The sequence below is a fragment of the Phaethon lepturus genome, unplaced genomic scaffold (assembly GCF_000687285.1).
Source record: "Phaethon lepturus isolate BGI_N335 unplaced genomic scaffold, ASM68728v1 scaffold12826, whole genome shotgun sequence".
NCBI lineage: Eukaryota > Metazoa > Chordata > Aves > Phaethontiformes > Phaethontidae > Phaethon > Phaethon lepturus.
Genome location: NW_010544165.1, coordinates 29,194 through 47,215, shown reverse-complemented (window position 1 = coordinate 47,215; position 18,022 = coordinate 29,194). Strand labels below are relative to the sequence as shown.

The following is an 18,022-nucleotide window of genomic DNA, read 5'->3' as shown; positions in this document are numbered from 1 at the left end:
GAGCAAGAATCCTTTTGCCCCTTGGCGTCACCTAATATACTGTTTCACTTTGGGTATAGAGATTAGTCTTACGTCACTAAAGACGACAGGAAGCTAAAGGCATTTCTGCACTTAAAAGAGAAGAGAAAAGCATATCTCAAAAAAATTTCATTAGCCATCTCTTATGGGCTGGCAACTGTCCGTGGATGTTGCATAAACATCACGATAAACGTCAAGGGTTGGGTTTACAATTTTTGAAGAAGCAAGTAGGAGAGCTGAAATGTTGCTCACCAACAAAGAGATTCATTTAGATTTCTCAGTTTAACAGCTTGTCAATTTTTCCCATCCGATTTTTTAAATGAAGGAAATCAGTTTCCTCAATCTATGTCTTAATACCCAGAAAACACAAAAAGCTCTACTACATACACCCTTTAGGATACCACAGATAATAACAAACATTTATTTCATTCAACTACCATTGCTTAATCTACCAGAAAAATCAGCATCATTAGTTTAAGCTTCCACATCTTGCTCAGACAGGAACAAATTTTAGATTAAGTGTCCAATTATTGGATCATAAAGTCATATTACTGGCATTTCCATCTTAGCAGAGTGTGGTTTAATTGGCAAGGGCCTAAGACTAGGCTAATTCTAAAGAATGTCATATGCCCTTCTGAACAACACATCAAACTGCAGGGGAAGCATACTGAGCAATAGCCTCCTGAATAAATCTGTCCAGCTTATGGCCATTAACATAAATCCCAACCGCTCTTTCTGACGATGAGGCCACTGCAAACTTGCTTTGGTGGCCATTAGTAAATTCAATTTTATTTTATTTTTTTAAATAACCAGTAACATGCCAAACACTTCTGTATATATCAAGCTAAAAAGAGTGGTTTACAGAAGTGGACATGCACATAGGTTGACAAATAGCCAAGTGATTTCACATTTAGCTATACACAACATCATATCATATGCTCAAGAGAGCAAGATGAAAATATGTGATATTACAGTTAGGGATTAAGGTTTTAACGGCATGAATTTAGGGTGACTGGCAGTAAAAATATCCAGGACCTGTTACACTGGCTACCACAAATGACTGTTTTTCAAACCCTTACATCATAACACCATCACGTTTTAGAAGTAATTAAAAATACCAGAGTTTCTGGAGAATTTTACAGGGAACCTTTTTGTATCACAGTATCTGTAAAAAAAACTCCTTTTGGGCCATGAACAGAGAACACTAAGATACATATACGTTATAAAACTTAAAAACAAAAAAAAGCTCTCCCATAGATATCACTTTTTTGACATTTTAGATAATTGAGAGCACTGTAGCCATTATTCCTTCTTTATAAATTCTAGTAAATTTTAAAATATCAACTTCAGACTGGTGGACCTTCTTTTCTTCTCTTAAATGATGCCAAATCTCACAAAACAGCTTCTTTTTCCCCATTTACAATACCTTCACCTCCAAATTACAGTAGCCCAAAGGGCCAAACATGAAATATTAATCCCTGGATTCATAAACACTAAATGTAACAAGGAGAAGACCTTCCAAAGGGACAAAGAACATTTGTGCTCTGTTTTGATCAGTTTTAAGATACTGGTCTTTCAATCAAAACACTCCCATGACAATTGTGGCAGGCAGTCAATGGGCACGTTAATTTGGTCAGGACATAGATACTGCTGTTTTCTTCACTATCATGACAGGTCAGAGATGGTCAACATGACAGTTCCTGTGTGAACACAGTTGGAGACCTAGATAAAAATCCTCAAAAGCAGCTAAAGGCAGCAGTTGCACTCATGAAGTCAACTGCGTACAGTTAAGTCTGTCTCAGTATAAGATTATGAGCACAACTCTGCTTAAAACAAGAACGTGCACTTACTGCAAAGAACAAGTTCCACCAAACATAATGCTTCAGCACAAAGTGACAAATGCTGTCTCTTCACCAAGCAGTATATGCTGAAAACTTATTTTATATAATACTGGAAAGTCCTACCTTTCCCTCCAGGCCTGTATAGCTGTACTCAAAGTGATGGAGAAGTCTCGCTTTTATAGGCAAGGACCAGGAGGGGAAAAAAAAAGCATTTTTACCACATAGCCTACCTGTACAATACAAAATACCTGCAACCCACAAAACCCCTGATGATGTGGTTTAGTAGAAACACTGCATTAGCATTCGTTGGGATGATGAACAGAAATCATTCATGCATTTGGCACGGATTCACTCACATAAATCCAATACCAGAGCACAGCATTCTGCTCACATGGAATACAACCACCAAGGTGTTTTTCCAAGAGCACATGCACCAAGAACACTTCTGGTTGAGACAGGCACAATTAGGGGACTCCAGCTTTCTAATAGCTTACACCTTCATCAAAGCACTGCTGTCTGTTGCAGGCTAGAGTTTCTTAAACAATTTAAATATTACAGATTTCTCAGGAAATTCTTTAGGAAAAAACATTGTCCATTGCCCTAATTACTTGGTCATCTTTTTATTTGTAAAAAAATCCAGGTTTGGGCAGTTCAGGGCCACTGAGTAGCCAGATACAGGACTTGAGAATATTCTCAGTCCATCCCTGCTTAAGTAGCCTAGCACTGAAGAGAAAACGTAGTTTCAGTTCATCACTGGAGCCCAGATGCAAGGCAGAAGAAAGTAAGATGAAGAAGGGCGTGATGCAATGAAAGGATCAGGGAAATAATAATATAAAGTAAAAAGATGATAAAACAGTTTTCCATCAAAAATGAGCTAAGCTGAAACTGGAATTCTTGAAGCTTCATTAGCAAATATCTGTGAAATCCACTGGAAAAATTCAAGCTCGATCTTTACTTCCAGTGACTCCTCCATATCATAGTTACAGACTATATTTAAGAAAATTGCTTTTCAAACTATTTAGCCAATGCATCATTTCCTTAAGATAAAAACTCCTTTGTGAATCCACTTAAGTGACCGTAGGGACAGTAGGACATGCTAGCAAAGGTGTTTTGCATCTCTTCTATAGTTCAAGTTCAAGTTCAGATTGCTTCACAGGTTATGATCTATGATTCAAACTGAACTTTCCAAGCAGTTACAGATCAAACTTTCCTTGTATCGTGGGGCCCAACCTAAGACAACACTAACTTCCAGAGTCTTTATACTACAAACGTTGCTGCAGTAAACAACTATAACCAAAGTCAATGCGTGAATACAACCTCAGTAACAGAAATGGTAAAAAAAAAAAAAAAAAAATTCTCCCAGGAGGTGAATTTGGAAGCATCTTCTACACACAGAAAAAGTACCCAATTTTATTGAAGTTACCTATGCATCACTGTCCTGTCTATACAAAGGGTATTATATAATTTGTTCAACACAAGGGGTACAAGTAAGATTAAACTAACATTTGCAAACCAGTTAGATACTACTAGTTCTTTTGTACTAGTAGTAGTACAAACTACTACAAAATACTAGTAGTTTGTACTACTAGTAAAGAAGAACTAGTAATTCTGTATTCAGACCGGTATTTGAGTGGTGCATTAGACCACGTGCTGAACAAATAACACAACAGACTGAAAAGCAGTTCATTCAGAAGATTGGTCCAGTACCGAAGGGAGAAAGGGAAGGTGAGGGAGAAGGGGAAGAATCTGACCACATAATTGCAGGTGTTCTGACAATGCATACACACAAAGACGAGATATTAAGATTTTTTCCATACAGCCCTAATTCTGTTTTTTTTCCTTCACTATTAACTGCTTGATGATTCTGTCACAATTTACAGCTAGTTTTATTACAGGCAAGCAACACAGCATGTATCTGTGTCAGAAAAAATAAGGAGCATATATAATGCAATGTAAAATCTAGTTATGTTTTTCTTCTTACATAGCCAGTGGATTCCATGATCACACAGTACTGTTAGGAAACCAACATCACCAAATCTAGATTTAATTAATTGCCTTATCATTTAGATAACAGGTTATACGGGTTCTGTATGGTAGTACAGAATAAACTTTTTAAAGCAGTGATTGTTTTTGCCAAGCACAATGAACGTTCTTCACTATATAGCTGGCATCTGGTACTGTTTCCATTTTTACATTGAAAATACTATTATTTGACAATTTATATATACAAGGTATGGCTTTATTGTTGAGTAATCTTGCTCAATCTAACAGCATCTGCTATGAATTCACATAATACAACCAGAAAATTTTCACACTGATCCTATACAATATCTTTAGCATTTATTAATTAAAAAACATTATCTGTGCATACGCCTAACGTACACACTCAAGAGCTTGGATAAAGTTCAAAGCAAGATAACAAACTTGTAAAAATTATTCCATTATTTAAATTGGGGAGAGAGAGGGAGGGTAGGTGGGGGAAAATGTGAGGGACTGATTTTATAGCTGCTGGCTTTCTCCATCAGGAAACAATCCAGGTTTCCTTTCATACATTTGTGACATTATAATAACCATCATCTACTTGGCTTTAATTAAAAATATATAAAAATTCGTATTTTTGTCTTTGGAGAATTATCCCCAAGTGATGTCTAGTAGAAAATACAAACCAAAGGCCTTATTTAATCCACCTACTCCAGGGTTCAATTTCACCCACAATGCGTAACTGGAAATGCAAGTGGATTTAAAGAGCCCATGAGAAAGAAGGAACTCACCATTCTAACTACTTCAGGGTAAGTCTGCTCTGTCAAACAGCCTCTGCTTATTGTAATGTAGTCCACCAGTTCATTAAGAGTGGAGCGCTTGTATTCTTTCATTTTAAGGTCTGAAAGCGTGTCCATGAAGTCAAAAATGACACAGCACTGCTGAAGTTTCTTTAGGAACAGTTCAGGCTGCTCTGAAGATGGAACGTCTATGAAACAAGAAAGGAAATCTTTGTGAGTCTGGCATCTTATTATACAAAACAGGATTTCTTTTTGAAGATCAATTTCAAAGGACAGAAGCATTCATACAATTTTTGTAAAACAGAGCTCAGATTAACAAAGGAACCCCTTATAGGAACTGTGTTACTACTGAGTGTTTGAGATCATCAACAATATGTTGCAGAAGTAATTTAATCATCACCTGCTATTAAGAAAATAAAGTTCACCAAAAAAATCCAGGTTGAAGTGGAGAAAGCAAACACAACATTCAAGACTTAATTCTAAAATATACCACTACTTTCACTGGAGGCTGACATTCACCATTGTTAACTTACACTCCAAAGAAGGATGAAAGAACTGTCAAACAGATGAAGCTTGATTAATTTATATTTCTAAGAACACTGCGTCATTTATAACTCCATATGAATATACATGAGAATGTTTATGAATACACAGCAAGACTATAATTCCGCAAGGAAGTTTTCAGATTCAATCATCACCCTCATGTTGACACTTTCCATAGCAAAATCAGTTTTACTGAAACACAGAGACGCTTTTTTTCTGCACTATGAACATATAACATGCATCAACAGGAACATTTTCACACAAAATAATAGTGTGTGCTTGACCAATAAGTGAGCAGAATGTACTACTTACTACTTTTGCTCCATTTTCTTAATTCTCAGCAGATAAAAGACTTAATAAAATAATAAAAGGAACATCAACTTCTTAGCGGTTTTTTTAGTTTACCAAGTGCATCAAAAGAGTACACAGAAAGCTTAGTTTATCTGATGTTCATGTACACACGAGGCTAACAATAGCAGAAAGCTGCAGAAATGAAATACGCATTTTTACTCTGAAAGCATGCCCTCAGCCTAGAGGGCACTTCACTTCCTTTGATCTACTTTTTTTTTTTAAAGGCACAAATGCTCTGTCAGCACCAGAATCCAGCAAATGACCTTCCAAGCCACAATACAACACGTAAAGGAAAAATTCTGCTGATTTCAACTAGAAAAGTTATAATAGTAAAGAATTTATGTTTATTTCTTAAAGCTTGAACATACTAGTAAAAAGCCAGCCTAAGATGGAATTTCTTATTGTTGACACAAGAGTATGTCAAGTTAAGGAATACTTGGTAAACACTGGAAATGTTAGCAGTTGTACAGTAGTTTTAAGGATGAAGTACCATGAATCTGTTTTAATTAAAACCACATATACAACAGTTACTAGTTTCAAGTTCAAAAGACCTATGAATTACTACAAGGTCATAGTATATAGCTGCATAGTTTTATGTACTTTTACAGTAGTTTTAAGTACTGATAGAGATGCAAGGATCCCAAGGCACTTCACATCAACTCTCTACATTGCTTAAACACTAAAAAGAATGAATATAAATAAAAGGATTGCGGTACAAATAAAGATGCTACATTTTTTCTGACCTGACATAGTAAAGGACAACAGTTTATTCAACCTTTTTCTGCTTACAGAACAGCGGTAGTGACAAGATGCAATAAGCCAGCAAACTGCATCCCGCAAAGAACCACCAAGATCTTGGTAAAGTTTGATTGATGATGTCAGGCAGCACACACCAATCTCATATTCACTAGGCTTGGGTACGCTCTACAACAGCTGTGTCCAAAGGGAATTGGCGGAGGGGAGTGATACAGTTATGATACCACACTTGTATCATCAGATTTGTTCATTCCACGTTCCCAAAGGCTATATTCATCGGTGGCACAGAAGATGCAAGGAACGTGGTCCTGCAGAACCCCAACAAGAAAAGCTACAAGGCAAAAGAATCCCACCCAGATACCTCTGGAAAACTGAAGGTCCTCAAACCAGGTCACCCTAAAGGCATTCCACTGGCCAGGTCTCTCGCACACTCTCAAATGCCTCACAGCAGGACGTGCTGAAACCTAAGATAAGCTAAGAAGTCAGAGAAACTCACTAGCGATCATCCATTACAAAAAAACCCCACTTCTATTAGCATTCTTCCTAAGGTTACAGCCTTACAGGAGATAAAGGGCCTGGGGAAGCAAAGTACTTGTGACTGCTTTCTTGACTACCTGCCCTCAAATAATACAAAAAAGGAGAACGGACTTCAGAATTCACTGTTATTAGCAAGCAGGCGACTATTTATTGATTAACAATTTCTTCAAAAAGATGGACTGTAAATCCAAGCTGGGAGGTAAAAAAAAAAAAAAAAAAAGATTAAAGTGCAATCAGTTACTTTTCAAGAATATTATTTTTAATTCTAGCTTCCACTCTTTCTCATGCTATCTATAATCCACCACAGAACTTGACAATATGTAAATGGTATCAATAAAATCTAGGATGTTACATGAACATAATGGGGGTTTGGTTGCATTGTTCTACATGGCTTGCACACATTTACTTTGACCAAAAAGGATATCATAGTCAAAGAAAAACACAGGCTGAAATCAAATGAAAATCCATTAAGATACAATTCAGCACAAGTTATAGTCAGACTCATATGACTCAAGATCACAATAGTTTTAAGGTAGGGTGGGTATTAAATAAAAATTTAAAAAATAACTAAAGAATTAAAATAACTAATAAAAGTTTGTTTTCTTTTTTCCTCCAGTTAAGTATCTGGAGGTGTGGGAACAAAATGAAAAATATAATTAAGTTCTTCTCAAGAAAAACCACTCTAGAACATTACATGAAATTCATGCCAGCCTTACTACGTCAATGAGCCATGCAAACTCTAGGGGCAAACTGAAAAAAAAAAAAAGGAACAACCAACCAAAAAACCCACAAACAAACAAACCCCGGAGCCCCATGAAATAGAACCCCACAAACCAATTGTTTTGGTCATATCTGCTTTTCTTTATTAAGCAAGTTGCCATTCTCACTACAAAATAAAATTGCAAGAAGTTTCACACAATAATATTTCTCATTATTCTTCGGAATTCAGGGTGCCTTGGGAACAGGGTAATGTGTAATGCCTAAGATTTTCTACTTGGAAACAGGAAAAGCATATGAGAGTAAATTTTAGGGGGTCCTAATATGCACAGCAGAAGAAAAGGGCAGCAGAAATCAGTAAAATCAGTATTGCATGCTCCCAACCTTCCCACTGAGACCATGCCATTAGTCGGTTTGGGGTTTGTTGGGTTTTTTTGGGGTTTTTTTTTTTTGTTTTTTTGTTTTTGTTTGTTTGGTTTGTTGTTGTTGGGTTTTTTTGTGGGGGGTTTTTTTTGTTGTTTTTTTTTTTTAGTTTCGGTTTTCTTTTTTTTTTCCCTTGGTGTTTTCCTTAATCCTCTAACACCTCTTTCACAGCTGTACAAACCTTTCTGAAAGATCACTAAGCATGGACTTCCCCAGCCATCCTCATGCCACTACTCGGAGCAGGGAGAGCACTGGTACTTGGGGTACTGACCTACTGAGCTTCACAGCAGAGCTGAACTCCTTAATGCAGTGGCTTGATATGAAACATGCAGTTCCTTACAGATGTTCGCAGTTAGTTGATGAAAAACAGCAAATACTTTTCTTCTCAGCAGAAGAATGTTCAGAGCTTTCAATGAATTCCGCAACATTTTACTCTTGTGCTAACACGCAGCCCAACATTTAGGCCCAAAATTGAATAACCTGAAATATTACTGTTGTATGCACTTTCAGTTGAAAGAACTGAAAATTGCGCAATTGCTTTAATAAATCTGTGTAAATAACTATAATACTTAATAATCTATAAAATAAAATCAAAATTACACTACTAAGTGGCATATGTGATTTATGCCCAATGCACAGGAGAGTACACATTTATTAAAATCAAAATTTAAAGAAAGATAAACTTCCATCTGGATGACTGTGAGAACCCTCCTCATTTTCAGGTCTTTGCTAAAAGTTACATCTTCAGGCTTGGCAGTTTCTCTTTAGCCATTTAAAACTGTACAGAGATTTTGAAATACAAGGGCTGAAATACTAATGCTAAAATCGCCAAAGCCATTCAGTTTCTCCCTTAATAGCCTTTTTCCAAAATAATCCTAATCCAACCAGCCCACCCCTTCTCATCAATCATCTCTGCAGTCTCTGCCTTCTGCATCCTTTTATCAAAGACATAAAAATCTGACAACATACTTTTACTGCAAAACTCTAACATATATAAAAAATATTCATGTTTATACTAAATTCATATATTAAAGTAATTTACAAGCAACCAATTTTGAATCATAGAAAACTAAAACTATGCATCAAACCAGCAAAATTGCATCCAGAGAACTGACCTATGGTTTTGCTCTCAGCAGTAGCAAAAAGCCAAGAAGGGGGAAACACTGAACACCTGGATCAGTTCCCTGATCCACTTCAGCCTGTAGTTTTGCAATGAAGGGTGTAATGCCGGGAAGTGAAGAAGTGAAGATGGGGGAAGGATTGAGCTGCTTAAGCCAGCGTGGCGACTGTAAAGAAAAATCACAGGATTGCAGACACAAGACAGTATAGGGCCTAGAATTAGAATAAAACAAATTATGCAGATTGCATATAAAATATTAAACAAAACTAGGATTTGCTCACACATGCTACCCTGCGCACACATATGTACTATCAGAACATTTATTAATGCACAGCCAGCAGGTCAAGGGAGGTGACTCTGTCCCTCTACGCCGCTCTGGGGAGACCCCACCTGGAGTCCTGCATCCAGCTCTGGAGCCCTCAGCTCAGGAAAGACATGGAGCAGGTCCAGAGTAGGCCACAGAAATGCTCAGAGGGATGGAACAGCTCTGCTGTGAAGACAGCCTGAGAGCTGGGGTTTTTCAGCCTGGAAAAGAGAAGGCTCTGGGGAGACCTTATTGCAGCCTTCCAGTACTTAAAGGGGGCCTGTAAGAAAGATGGGGACAGACTGTTAAGCAGGGCCTGTAGCGACAGGACGAGGGGTAATGGTTTTAAACTAAAAGAGAGCAGATTTAGATTAGACACAAGGAAGAAATTTTTGACAACGAGGGTGGTGAAACACCAGCACAGGTTGCCCAGAGAGGTGGTAGATGCCCCATCCCCGGAAACATTCCAGGTCAGGTTGGACGGGGCTCTGAGCAACCTGCTCTAGTTGAAGCTGTCCCTGCTCATTGCGGGGGGATTGGACTAGATGGCCTGTAAAGGTCCCTTCCAATCCAAACTATTCTCTGATTTATTAATAATTAAAAATCAAAATGCCCTCAGAATAACTATTGCTTCCAGTATATGCATTACTGTTATTAATTAGCTTGAAGATGATATTTGCATAAAAAACTAGCATCATCTTCTTGTACAATAGTAAAGGCAAACACCACATTAAGCATGAAAAATAAGAACTCATACTAAAATTGAAGTATGTCTGGAGGACAGATTAATAGTAACTTTTTTTACTCACACTAATTTTAAGAACTTCGTTATAATTTCCCAACATCTGAGAACTCTGTATTCACTCACCTCCACCCACCGAGACTGTTTCCGATATTCTTGCCCTATCAACAGTGAAATAATTCCCCATTTTTAATTCAGCTTCCGTATCTTCCAGTTGTTAAATAAACCTAGGCCTAGCATTCTAGTTAAGTAAAATCTCCTCATGACAAAAAAGGTCTAAAAAACCAAACAAACCCCTCCAGGTTTGCTGACACTCACCAAGCCACCAAGTTCAACATAACAGACAATTGAAGCAAGAACCTACTTGCACAAAGTAGGCAGTTGTGCATAAATCTCTTTATGTCTACATCTATCCCCCAGAAGTCACTAGGAAGATTCTATTTTGTAAGAAGCTAACTTTCTAGTTTATATTCAAATGAAACTTCTAAATTTGAATTTTAAAGGATTTCGGTCTTCTTGGAGAAGTTCACTTCAAGAGAAGATCTAGCAACACCCAGCTCAAAGCTTTCGCCAGCTCAAGGTCCTGTCATACATATACCCTAGTACATAATGAGACACATTTCTATAAGCCACTTTACACAGTAGTCTTAAGATGCCAAGAAGTACAAATGTTTGCCCTCTCTTTCTTAGACACATTCTTGAGAAAAATAATCACTATCTTGATTGAATTAATTTAATTTTCCTGACTGGCTGTCAATATTATGAATGCTTTGTGAAGTCAATAATCATTCATTTATAATAGGTGCTTTTTTCAAAGCTGTTTTCCCAACCCATTCTCTATACTTAATAATTACACAGGCAGGGCAGCAGTTAGACATTGAGTTCCAAATATATAAAGTCTAACCAGTACCAACATTATTCAGACAGTGATAAATACAGTGGGACAAACTCAAGCTGACTTTCACAAGTGAACATGCACAAAAAAAAAAGCACAGCATTAACGTACTATTTCCAGCACATTCAAAATGCATGATTAGAAGTGCACCACAGGACATAATCCACCACCTTTCCTGACAATCAGTGTCTCCTCAGATAATCCATCACAAAATTGAGAATTATTTCCCTGACCATAAATTTCTCCTCGATCAAACTGAAAAAGTCCTCACCAAGCGTGAGTTTCCTGGGTAGTTTCACAGGGAGCCTGGATATTGTGAATCCCTCTACTGCTTGCCCTTACATTTCACAGAGATTTCAAGACATCATTTACTGGGACAAGTAGTCTGAAAGCAGTGCAGATCTAGCACTTGTTTTGAGTGCCTTGAGTGCACATGGAGTAGCATTACAAGCAACAGGGGATACTCCTTAACAGACATACTCTTAGTCATATACACGGCCAAAATTTTATAGTGTAGCTATACTTTTAAATATTTTAACCAAAATTCTGCCTTTACTCATGTATATAAAGTCTCAAAGCTTCAGACCCTTAATAGAACACATGGATAGAGGGCTGCCAATCCCTTCATCACAAGACCAAGAATTAAAAACAAACTGACAATAAAAAGAAGACCATACTTTTAAAGTTTATGAAACTTCAAGTAAACTTTTTGCCTACTTCCACAGCAGGCCACGATGCATGCAACAGTTTAATTTAAGCCTCCTCACTGTCACCCATATGGCTCAATCCAGAGCCATGGCAGTCAAGGTTTCAACGAAAAGATTCCTTTAGGCTACGCTTTGTCAATCTGTGACCAATGCTTGTCCATCCCACCACTGCCTACTCCAATGGTGTCTGTGCTGTAAACATCTTTCAAATTGGAAGTGGACCAAGACCACAAGCTTGGTTGTCAAAACTACTGATGCGCCACAGAAAATACTATTATATCCTCGTTGTAAAAGTACTGCATTAGTGCAAATTAGCACTAATGATGTGTCACCCTCAAGTGAGTAGAAAGCTTCCAGGATGCCCTAGGTTTTACAAGTTTGGATACTCTTACTCACCACTAATGAATCCGTTATGAAACGGAATTATATCAAACATCTCAGATAATAATAAGCAATCAAGGAAATACTTAGTGGATAATGGGAATTCATGAGCAACTACTGGAAGACAAGATTACCAGGGTATTTGGGTATACCAATCGCTGTTTTGGTCCCACAAAAATAGAGACTCACAAGATATTTGGTAGCATATAGTGTCCCCTCATGCTAGCACTAATGATCACCACTTAGTAGTACTATCCATGTCTTCCCATAATCAAGCAGCAATGTCTTCTTCCTTAGGTAAGCTGACAACACTTTTCAAACCCTCCTCATTAGTTCTTCAATGAATGGGAAGAGTTTAAACTAATGGAGTAATCCAAGACAGTCAAAGTTTACCTATTTTACCTACAAGTACATTCAAGCCAAAAATGATCCAGGCCAAAGACGACAGCAGAGAACATACAGGAAAGGATTCAAACGAAACAAATTTTAAAGAAAAATTGATGGGAGAAAAGAAAAGCAAGTGTACCAAAAAAATGTCAGAAGAGATGGAAGAACGGTAAAGCAGCTGTGAATATTATGAGAAGGGGACAGAGTGGGAAGCCAAAGAAGGAAAAGCAACAACACAGAAAAGTATTAAAGGACTAAGAGAGAAAGAGAATGAGGTAGAGCATGAGCAGGAGACTTGGAAAAGACAGAGAGGAAAAAACTGTTTGGGAAATCGGTAACACAGTGAAAGTAGCAGCTACTTTAAAGGGAAAAAATAGGAGCTCAAAGTGTTTAAGCAAAACAAGAATGAATGAGTAGTGCTTAGGGGCTAGATTTGATTAACCAGCTACGTATCTGGAGGTTCCTGACACTCTGTGACATCTTTAATATACCCTATTACATTATTTATGGTGAGTTTGCCTAGTCATCAAATTAACACTTGTTTTTTCCACCCCAAGCTGATCACCGGTTTTGTAGGTTGCTTTCTCCCCTTTCCCCCCAAATTTTTACTAATATTGCAAAAACAACGATTAGCGATTTGTTTTTTTTTTAAGGGAAGCAAAAAGGCTGGCAAAAATACACATAGATGTTATTTCCATTTCCTAAATTGAATACGTGGCATAAAATCCCAAAAGAAGGCAAAAATACTGTGCTGAAACACTGTGAGTTATTGTGGCCAATTTTCCTGGACTGACTCAAGTTTCTTTTATACTGGCTCAGCAAGTTTATGCTAGTTGTTTTAAGTAGCTTATTACTGAATTGCACTTTCAAAGTACAAGCTAACCTTCATTCAGAGGAGTTGAAGTCACTAGGTTTGCTGAACAGTCACCAGAGCGAGCTGCTGTCCGTATTTTTCCTGCCACTTGAGAATACTGACCCTGAGGTAGTGAAGAAATTATCAGGATACCTTTCCCACACACCTTCTGCCTAACCTTCCACCATCACATATGAAAGACATAACTGTTACTTTTCAAAGTCTTCTCCAAGGGGGAGAGGAGGAAAAAAAAAAGAGATGGATTTCAGATGTTCTTAAAAAAAGGGGGGGGGAGCAGGAGTGGGGGAGCAGAAGGCAGGGAAAAGAAACTGTCTTCTATTTTCTACATTTGTACAAACATAAGCCTACCTCCCCTTACAGGATTTGTTGTTGTTTTGGGGGTTTTTGTTTGTTTGTTGGTGTGTTTGGTTTGTTGTATGTTTTTAGGCACTGACGTGTTAATTTAGCTAGGTGTGTAAAAAAACAACTCAATACTAAGCTGGGAGACAACACTAAAACCCGCTACAATCAGCTCACACTTTGGAGCTCCCAGAGCTGTGTTAGAACATCCTTAGCCTAAGAATCATAATATCCACAAACTTAAAAATCTCTGAATTTTAACATCATGCTCCATTAAAAACACAAGACTGAAAGACTGACTACATGAAAAAACTTTGCAGATGGGTTTTTTGAGACTCCAGGATTAGTAAGTATTGCTCCTTACACCTTTGCTCAATTCTAGCTGGTAATGCCTCCAAATGCCGAACCTTTCACTGGTACCTTTCAGCTGTTACCAGGAGCTGTACACCACAATTAAAGTAGTCTTTTTCTATAGACGTTTGAATAGCAAAAGCTACAGGTAGAGCAAATGCAAATCCAAAACAAGCTGAACTCACCTACTTGCTCAGCTCCTCTGCCCTAAAACACATCATGAAGACCAGAGACAGGAACATCATGTAACAGAGACATCAATTTTCCAGGTGATTTCTCAAATTACAAATGCAGAGCAAAGCTAAACAATAGTAACCTTGTGCTCCACTGGGTCACCCTACTGCCTTTAAAATCACTGACAGTCCTTCAGGCTGCTTTTCAATGTATTTTTAATTGCCTAGCTAGTCTCTAGGACCCTGCCATCTTCCATCCATTCCTAAATTCTTAGTAGAGCACTGGAATTATGTCAATAGAGACACAAGTCTCAGCTCATTATTTCACCTTTGTCATGCCATGCTTGTATCACTTTTATCTTGTACTTTGTTCATTTTAGAGAGAACGATGGATTATACTGCAGCTTCAACTTTATCTTGCTATATTGTGTACAATTTTTTTTTTTGTGTTGTAAATTAATGGCAAATATCAGAAAATGGCAAGACTAGCAATTTGTAACAAGCATTTCATGGTTTCCAGATTACTTGGATGGAGGGGGGGGAAATATCTAAAAACCAGAAAGCTGTTTGCAAGTTCCAGACTACTAAGAAACACCTTTGCAAAAAAAGCCCACGATGGCCTGCTGACCTAAGACAGAAGAATCCTTAAGAGGATTACTGTCTTCCTTTTGATAAGATTCTTATCAGATCACAATTCTTTTTCTACATGACGTGAGAAGCTTTTGCTCTGCAATGATCATTAAGTATAACAACACAAACATGTCACAGCAATCTTACAGTTACCTTCCACACTAACTGCAGTCACAAGGCAGTTCAGGATTTGCATTGGAATTTATTTGATGCATTAAGTACATAATGAAATCATGATAAAATTATATAGCTGTACATGCTTCCTGTAAGAGTGCAAAAATTATACCTTGCTCAGTAAGTGCTCTGAAATTGCCATGAGCCCAAATAAAAACATGCAATATTCATTTTGCTCAAACTACAGAGTTGCTCTATGAAATTTATTCAGAAACACTTAGACACTTGCAAAAAACTGAACCAAGAGCATAGAAAACCTGAAGCATAACTCTTATCCAAATGAGCTCAGAACTAGTGCCAGGATTGCTACTCTGCTTGATACTCACCCACTAATTCATCCCAGAAGTCACACGAGTACTTCATTCTCCAGCGACAGAAGTAACTAGGTGAGGGTTATTCTACATACATAACCCACTAAGAGCTCAGGCGTATATTTAAAAATAGTTACTTAAATAACATACATACATATAAAATATGTATTTCTATAACCCTATTTATACATTTAGAAGAGTTTAATTGAACCCTGAAAACATAACTTCCATTCCCTTCTCATTTGGTAGCAGAGTCAGGAACATATTCTACTCTATACTAATTTACCACAATAGTCACCCGGTATTTTCCAGTAATGCACTATGCAATCCGACCGTCCATCATGTGTTTGCCCTCTCATTCTCTCTGCAGAAGTAGCAATGTGTGCAATGGAGTAAAAATTTCATGGAACTACACAGGTGCATGATGCTGTGTTTGTGTAAGAAAATGACCAGATTTACTAAACATACCCCAAAGTTATGATGGAAAATGCAGAAACAAGCTGGGAGTTCATCCTAAAGTCCCCAAACAGACTCCACTGAAAGCTCAGCTTCTTACACACGTTTCCTCTTTATTGCAGAAGCTCCAACACAACAGAGGAAAATTATTTGGTTTGGCCTTCATTATTCATTTAGTCTTCTAAATACTAGTTTCACCCCACTGAGATCCTCTGAGATCAGAATCAACACCTCAAGCTGGATTCAGTGTTATGCCAAAAACAAGCTGGGTTGCAGGGAGAGATGCATCTGCAGCAGCATGTCCCTCAGGGGCACCAGCCACAGCACCCACTGCTCATCTGTGTTTCCTGAGCACAAGAAGAGAACATAACCCCCGCTCCATGCCAGCTGAGCCATGAGAAAACACAGGAAAACCTGAAGGTATATCCTGGTCTACACACTGGGATGACATCTCCTTACCAACTGAGACGTTAGAAAGCATTACTCAAAGATGCTATATGAGGACTTTGCATCCACCAACAATCCACATGGTTCATTTGTCAAGAAAGGAGGTTACCACAACATTCCCTCTTTCAAGATGTTTTCCTTGCATAAGGCCCTCTACTGCTTAGGGTCCACGAGCTGCCTTGAGATAGGTCATCTGTAAGGCTCAGACTATGTTATTCAATACCTTATGACAGTAACTCAAATTAGTCAAGCTGTTAGTTTAAGGGAACACCCTTTCTCATATTGCCAAGCCCAGTAGATCTAAATGACAGAAAATAAATAAATAAATCCCCTTTATTTTATTTTGCTTTTGCCATTACTGTAAAGCTCTCCCACATCCCTGGTGCACAGACATATAACCCCATTCTAGACCATTTCTATAGGAGCCTCTTGATCTTCAGATTATTCAGAATCTGGAACAATTCACCAATGGAGGGTAAAACATGGCACTTGTATAATACTCCCCTATAACCTGTGGAGTTAGTCTGTGTTACGCTGGATATTTCATGTTATTTGTATTACCACGACATGTATCTATATAAAAATACCAGCTATCCCATTAAAAATGGACCTTCTCCATCACAGAATGGCACATCTCAAGTTACCAGTTTTAAAACAAAGTAAATGACAGACTCATTTACTAGTAATTATCACTCACATTTAGAGTTCCCTGCTCTGTTATACCTAAATTGGGTATTTTTGCTAAAACTTGGAAAACTTACTAATGTAGTGTATTAGGCCACTTTTCTCTCTTTTAAACAGCAACTTTTTTTGTGTGTGTGAATCCTAAATGGGGTAGACATTTTATCTCCCCAACACAAGGTTCTGGAGAGCAAAGACCTCATTTCTGAATATTTCTAATTGTCTAAAGAACAACCCTTATCATAGCCTTCCATTACCATAATTTGCATGGACCGTAATTTTTGTATAAACTTTACCTCTGACCTCTTCCAAAAACATTGAATAATTATTAAAAAAAGCAGTTTTCTTCTGGCAGAATATATTTACCTGCATGCATGTATATCAATCATAGGCTTTCTGTCCCACAGAAATGCCATCTGCTACCACACAGACAAATCTATCTGATGATCACTAAGCCTTGGCATCTGAAGTGAATTTCACTAGACATTATCTAGCCCCTGTGCAATATGGCTATCAGTCTACCACAGTATATATTACCTTTAAAAATAAATATTTGACCCATTACAAATAAAGAGTTTTGTATTAAGTTCTTAAGATTCGTAAACGAGTTTGAGAAAACTGAAAACTACACAGACAGGTTATGTCACACAATTAATATAACCAAAGGTATCACTCTGCTGTGCATCAAGTCACTTCGCAAAACTTTGTTAGTTTAGACTGTTACAAATATTAACCAGACGTAACAGTTTAGGCATTAAATATAATTAAAACCTTTCCTCTGTGGTTACCAAACAATATTCTTCATCCTCAACTGCTACCCTCTCTATCTTTTCCAAAATACTCATTAATTAAGGTGCTTCTCTGTTGAAGATGATAAACTGAACTTAGATTACCAACAACATTTATCCTCAGCTGTACTGTGGTCACAAACTTCATCTTCAGTTGGCATCCTGGCCAAACTGAAGTCGATAGGAATGTTATGCTGGCTCATTAAAATTCCCATTACACCTTTGCTCTAATGGGCAGAAAGCTCACTGCTTACTAATTAAAAAAAGAAAGAGCAATCTCATCAGTTAGGTATTCC

The 18,022-nt window shown here is 37.6% G+C and overlaps 1 protein-coding gene across 1 annotated transcript in view; it reads right to left on the bottom strand.

The window, feature by feature from the left end:
• Nucleotides 1-4,630: 4,630 nt before the first annotated feature.
• LOC104621953 (serine/threonine-protein phosphatase 2A 56 kDa regulatory subunit epsilon isoform) overlaps nt 4,631-18,022 on the bottom strand; it is a gene marked incomplete at its 3' end in the record, with an annotated part of 39,904 nt that continues 26,512 nt past the window's right edge. The window contains exon 2 of the mRNA XM_010288591.1: nt 4,631-4,827. Within this exon, the coding sequence (XP_010286893.1) occupies nt 4,631-4,827 (197 nt within the window). The remainder of the gene's footprint in view (nt 4,828-18,022) is intronic.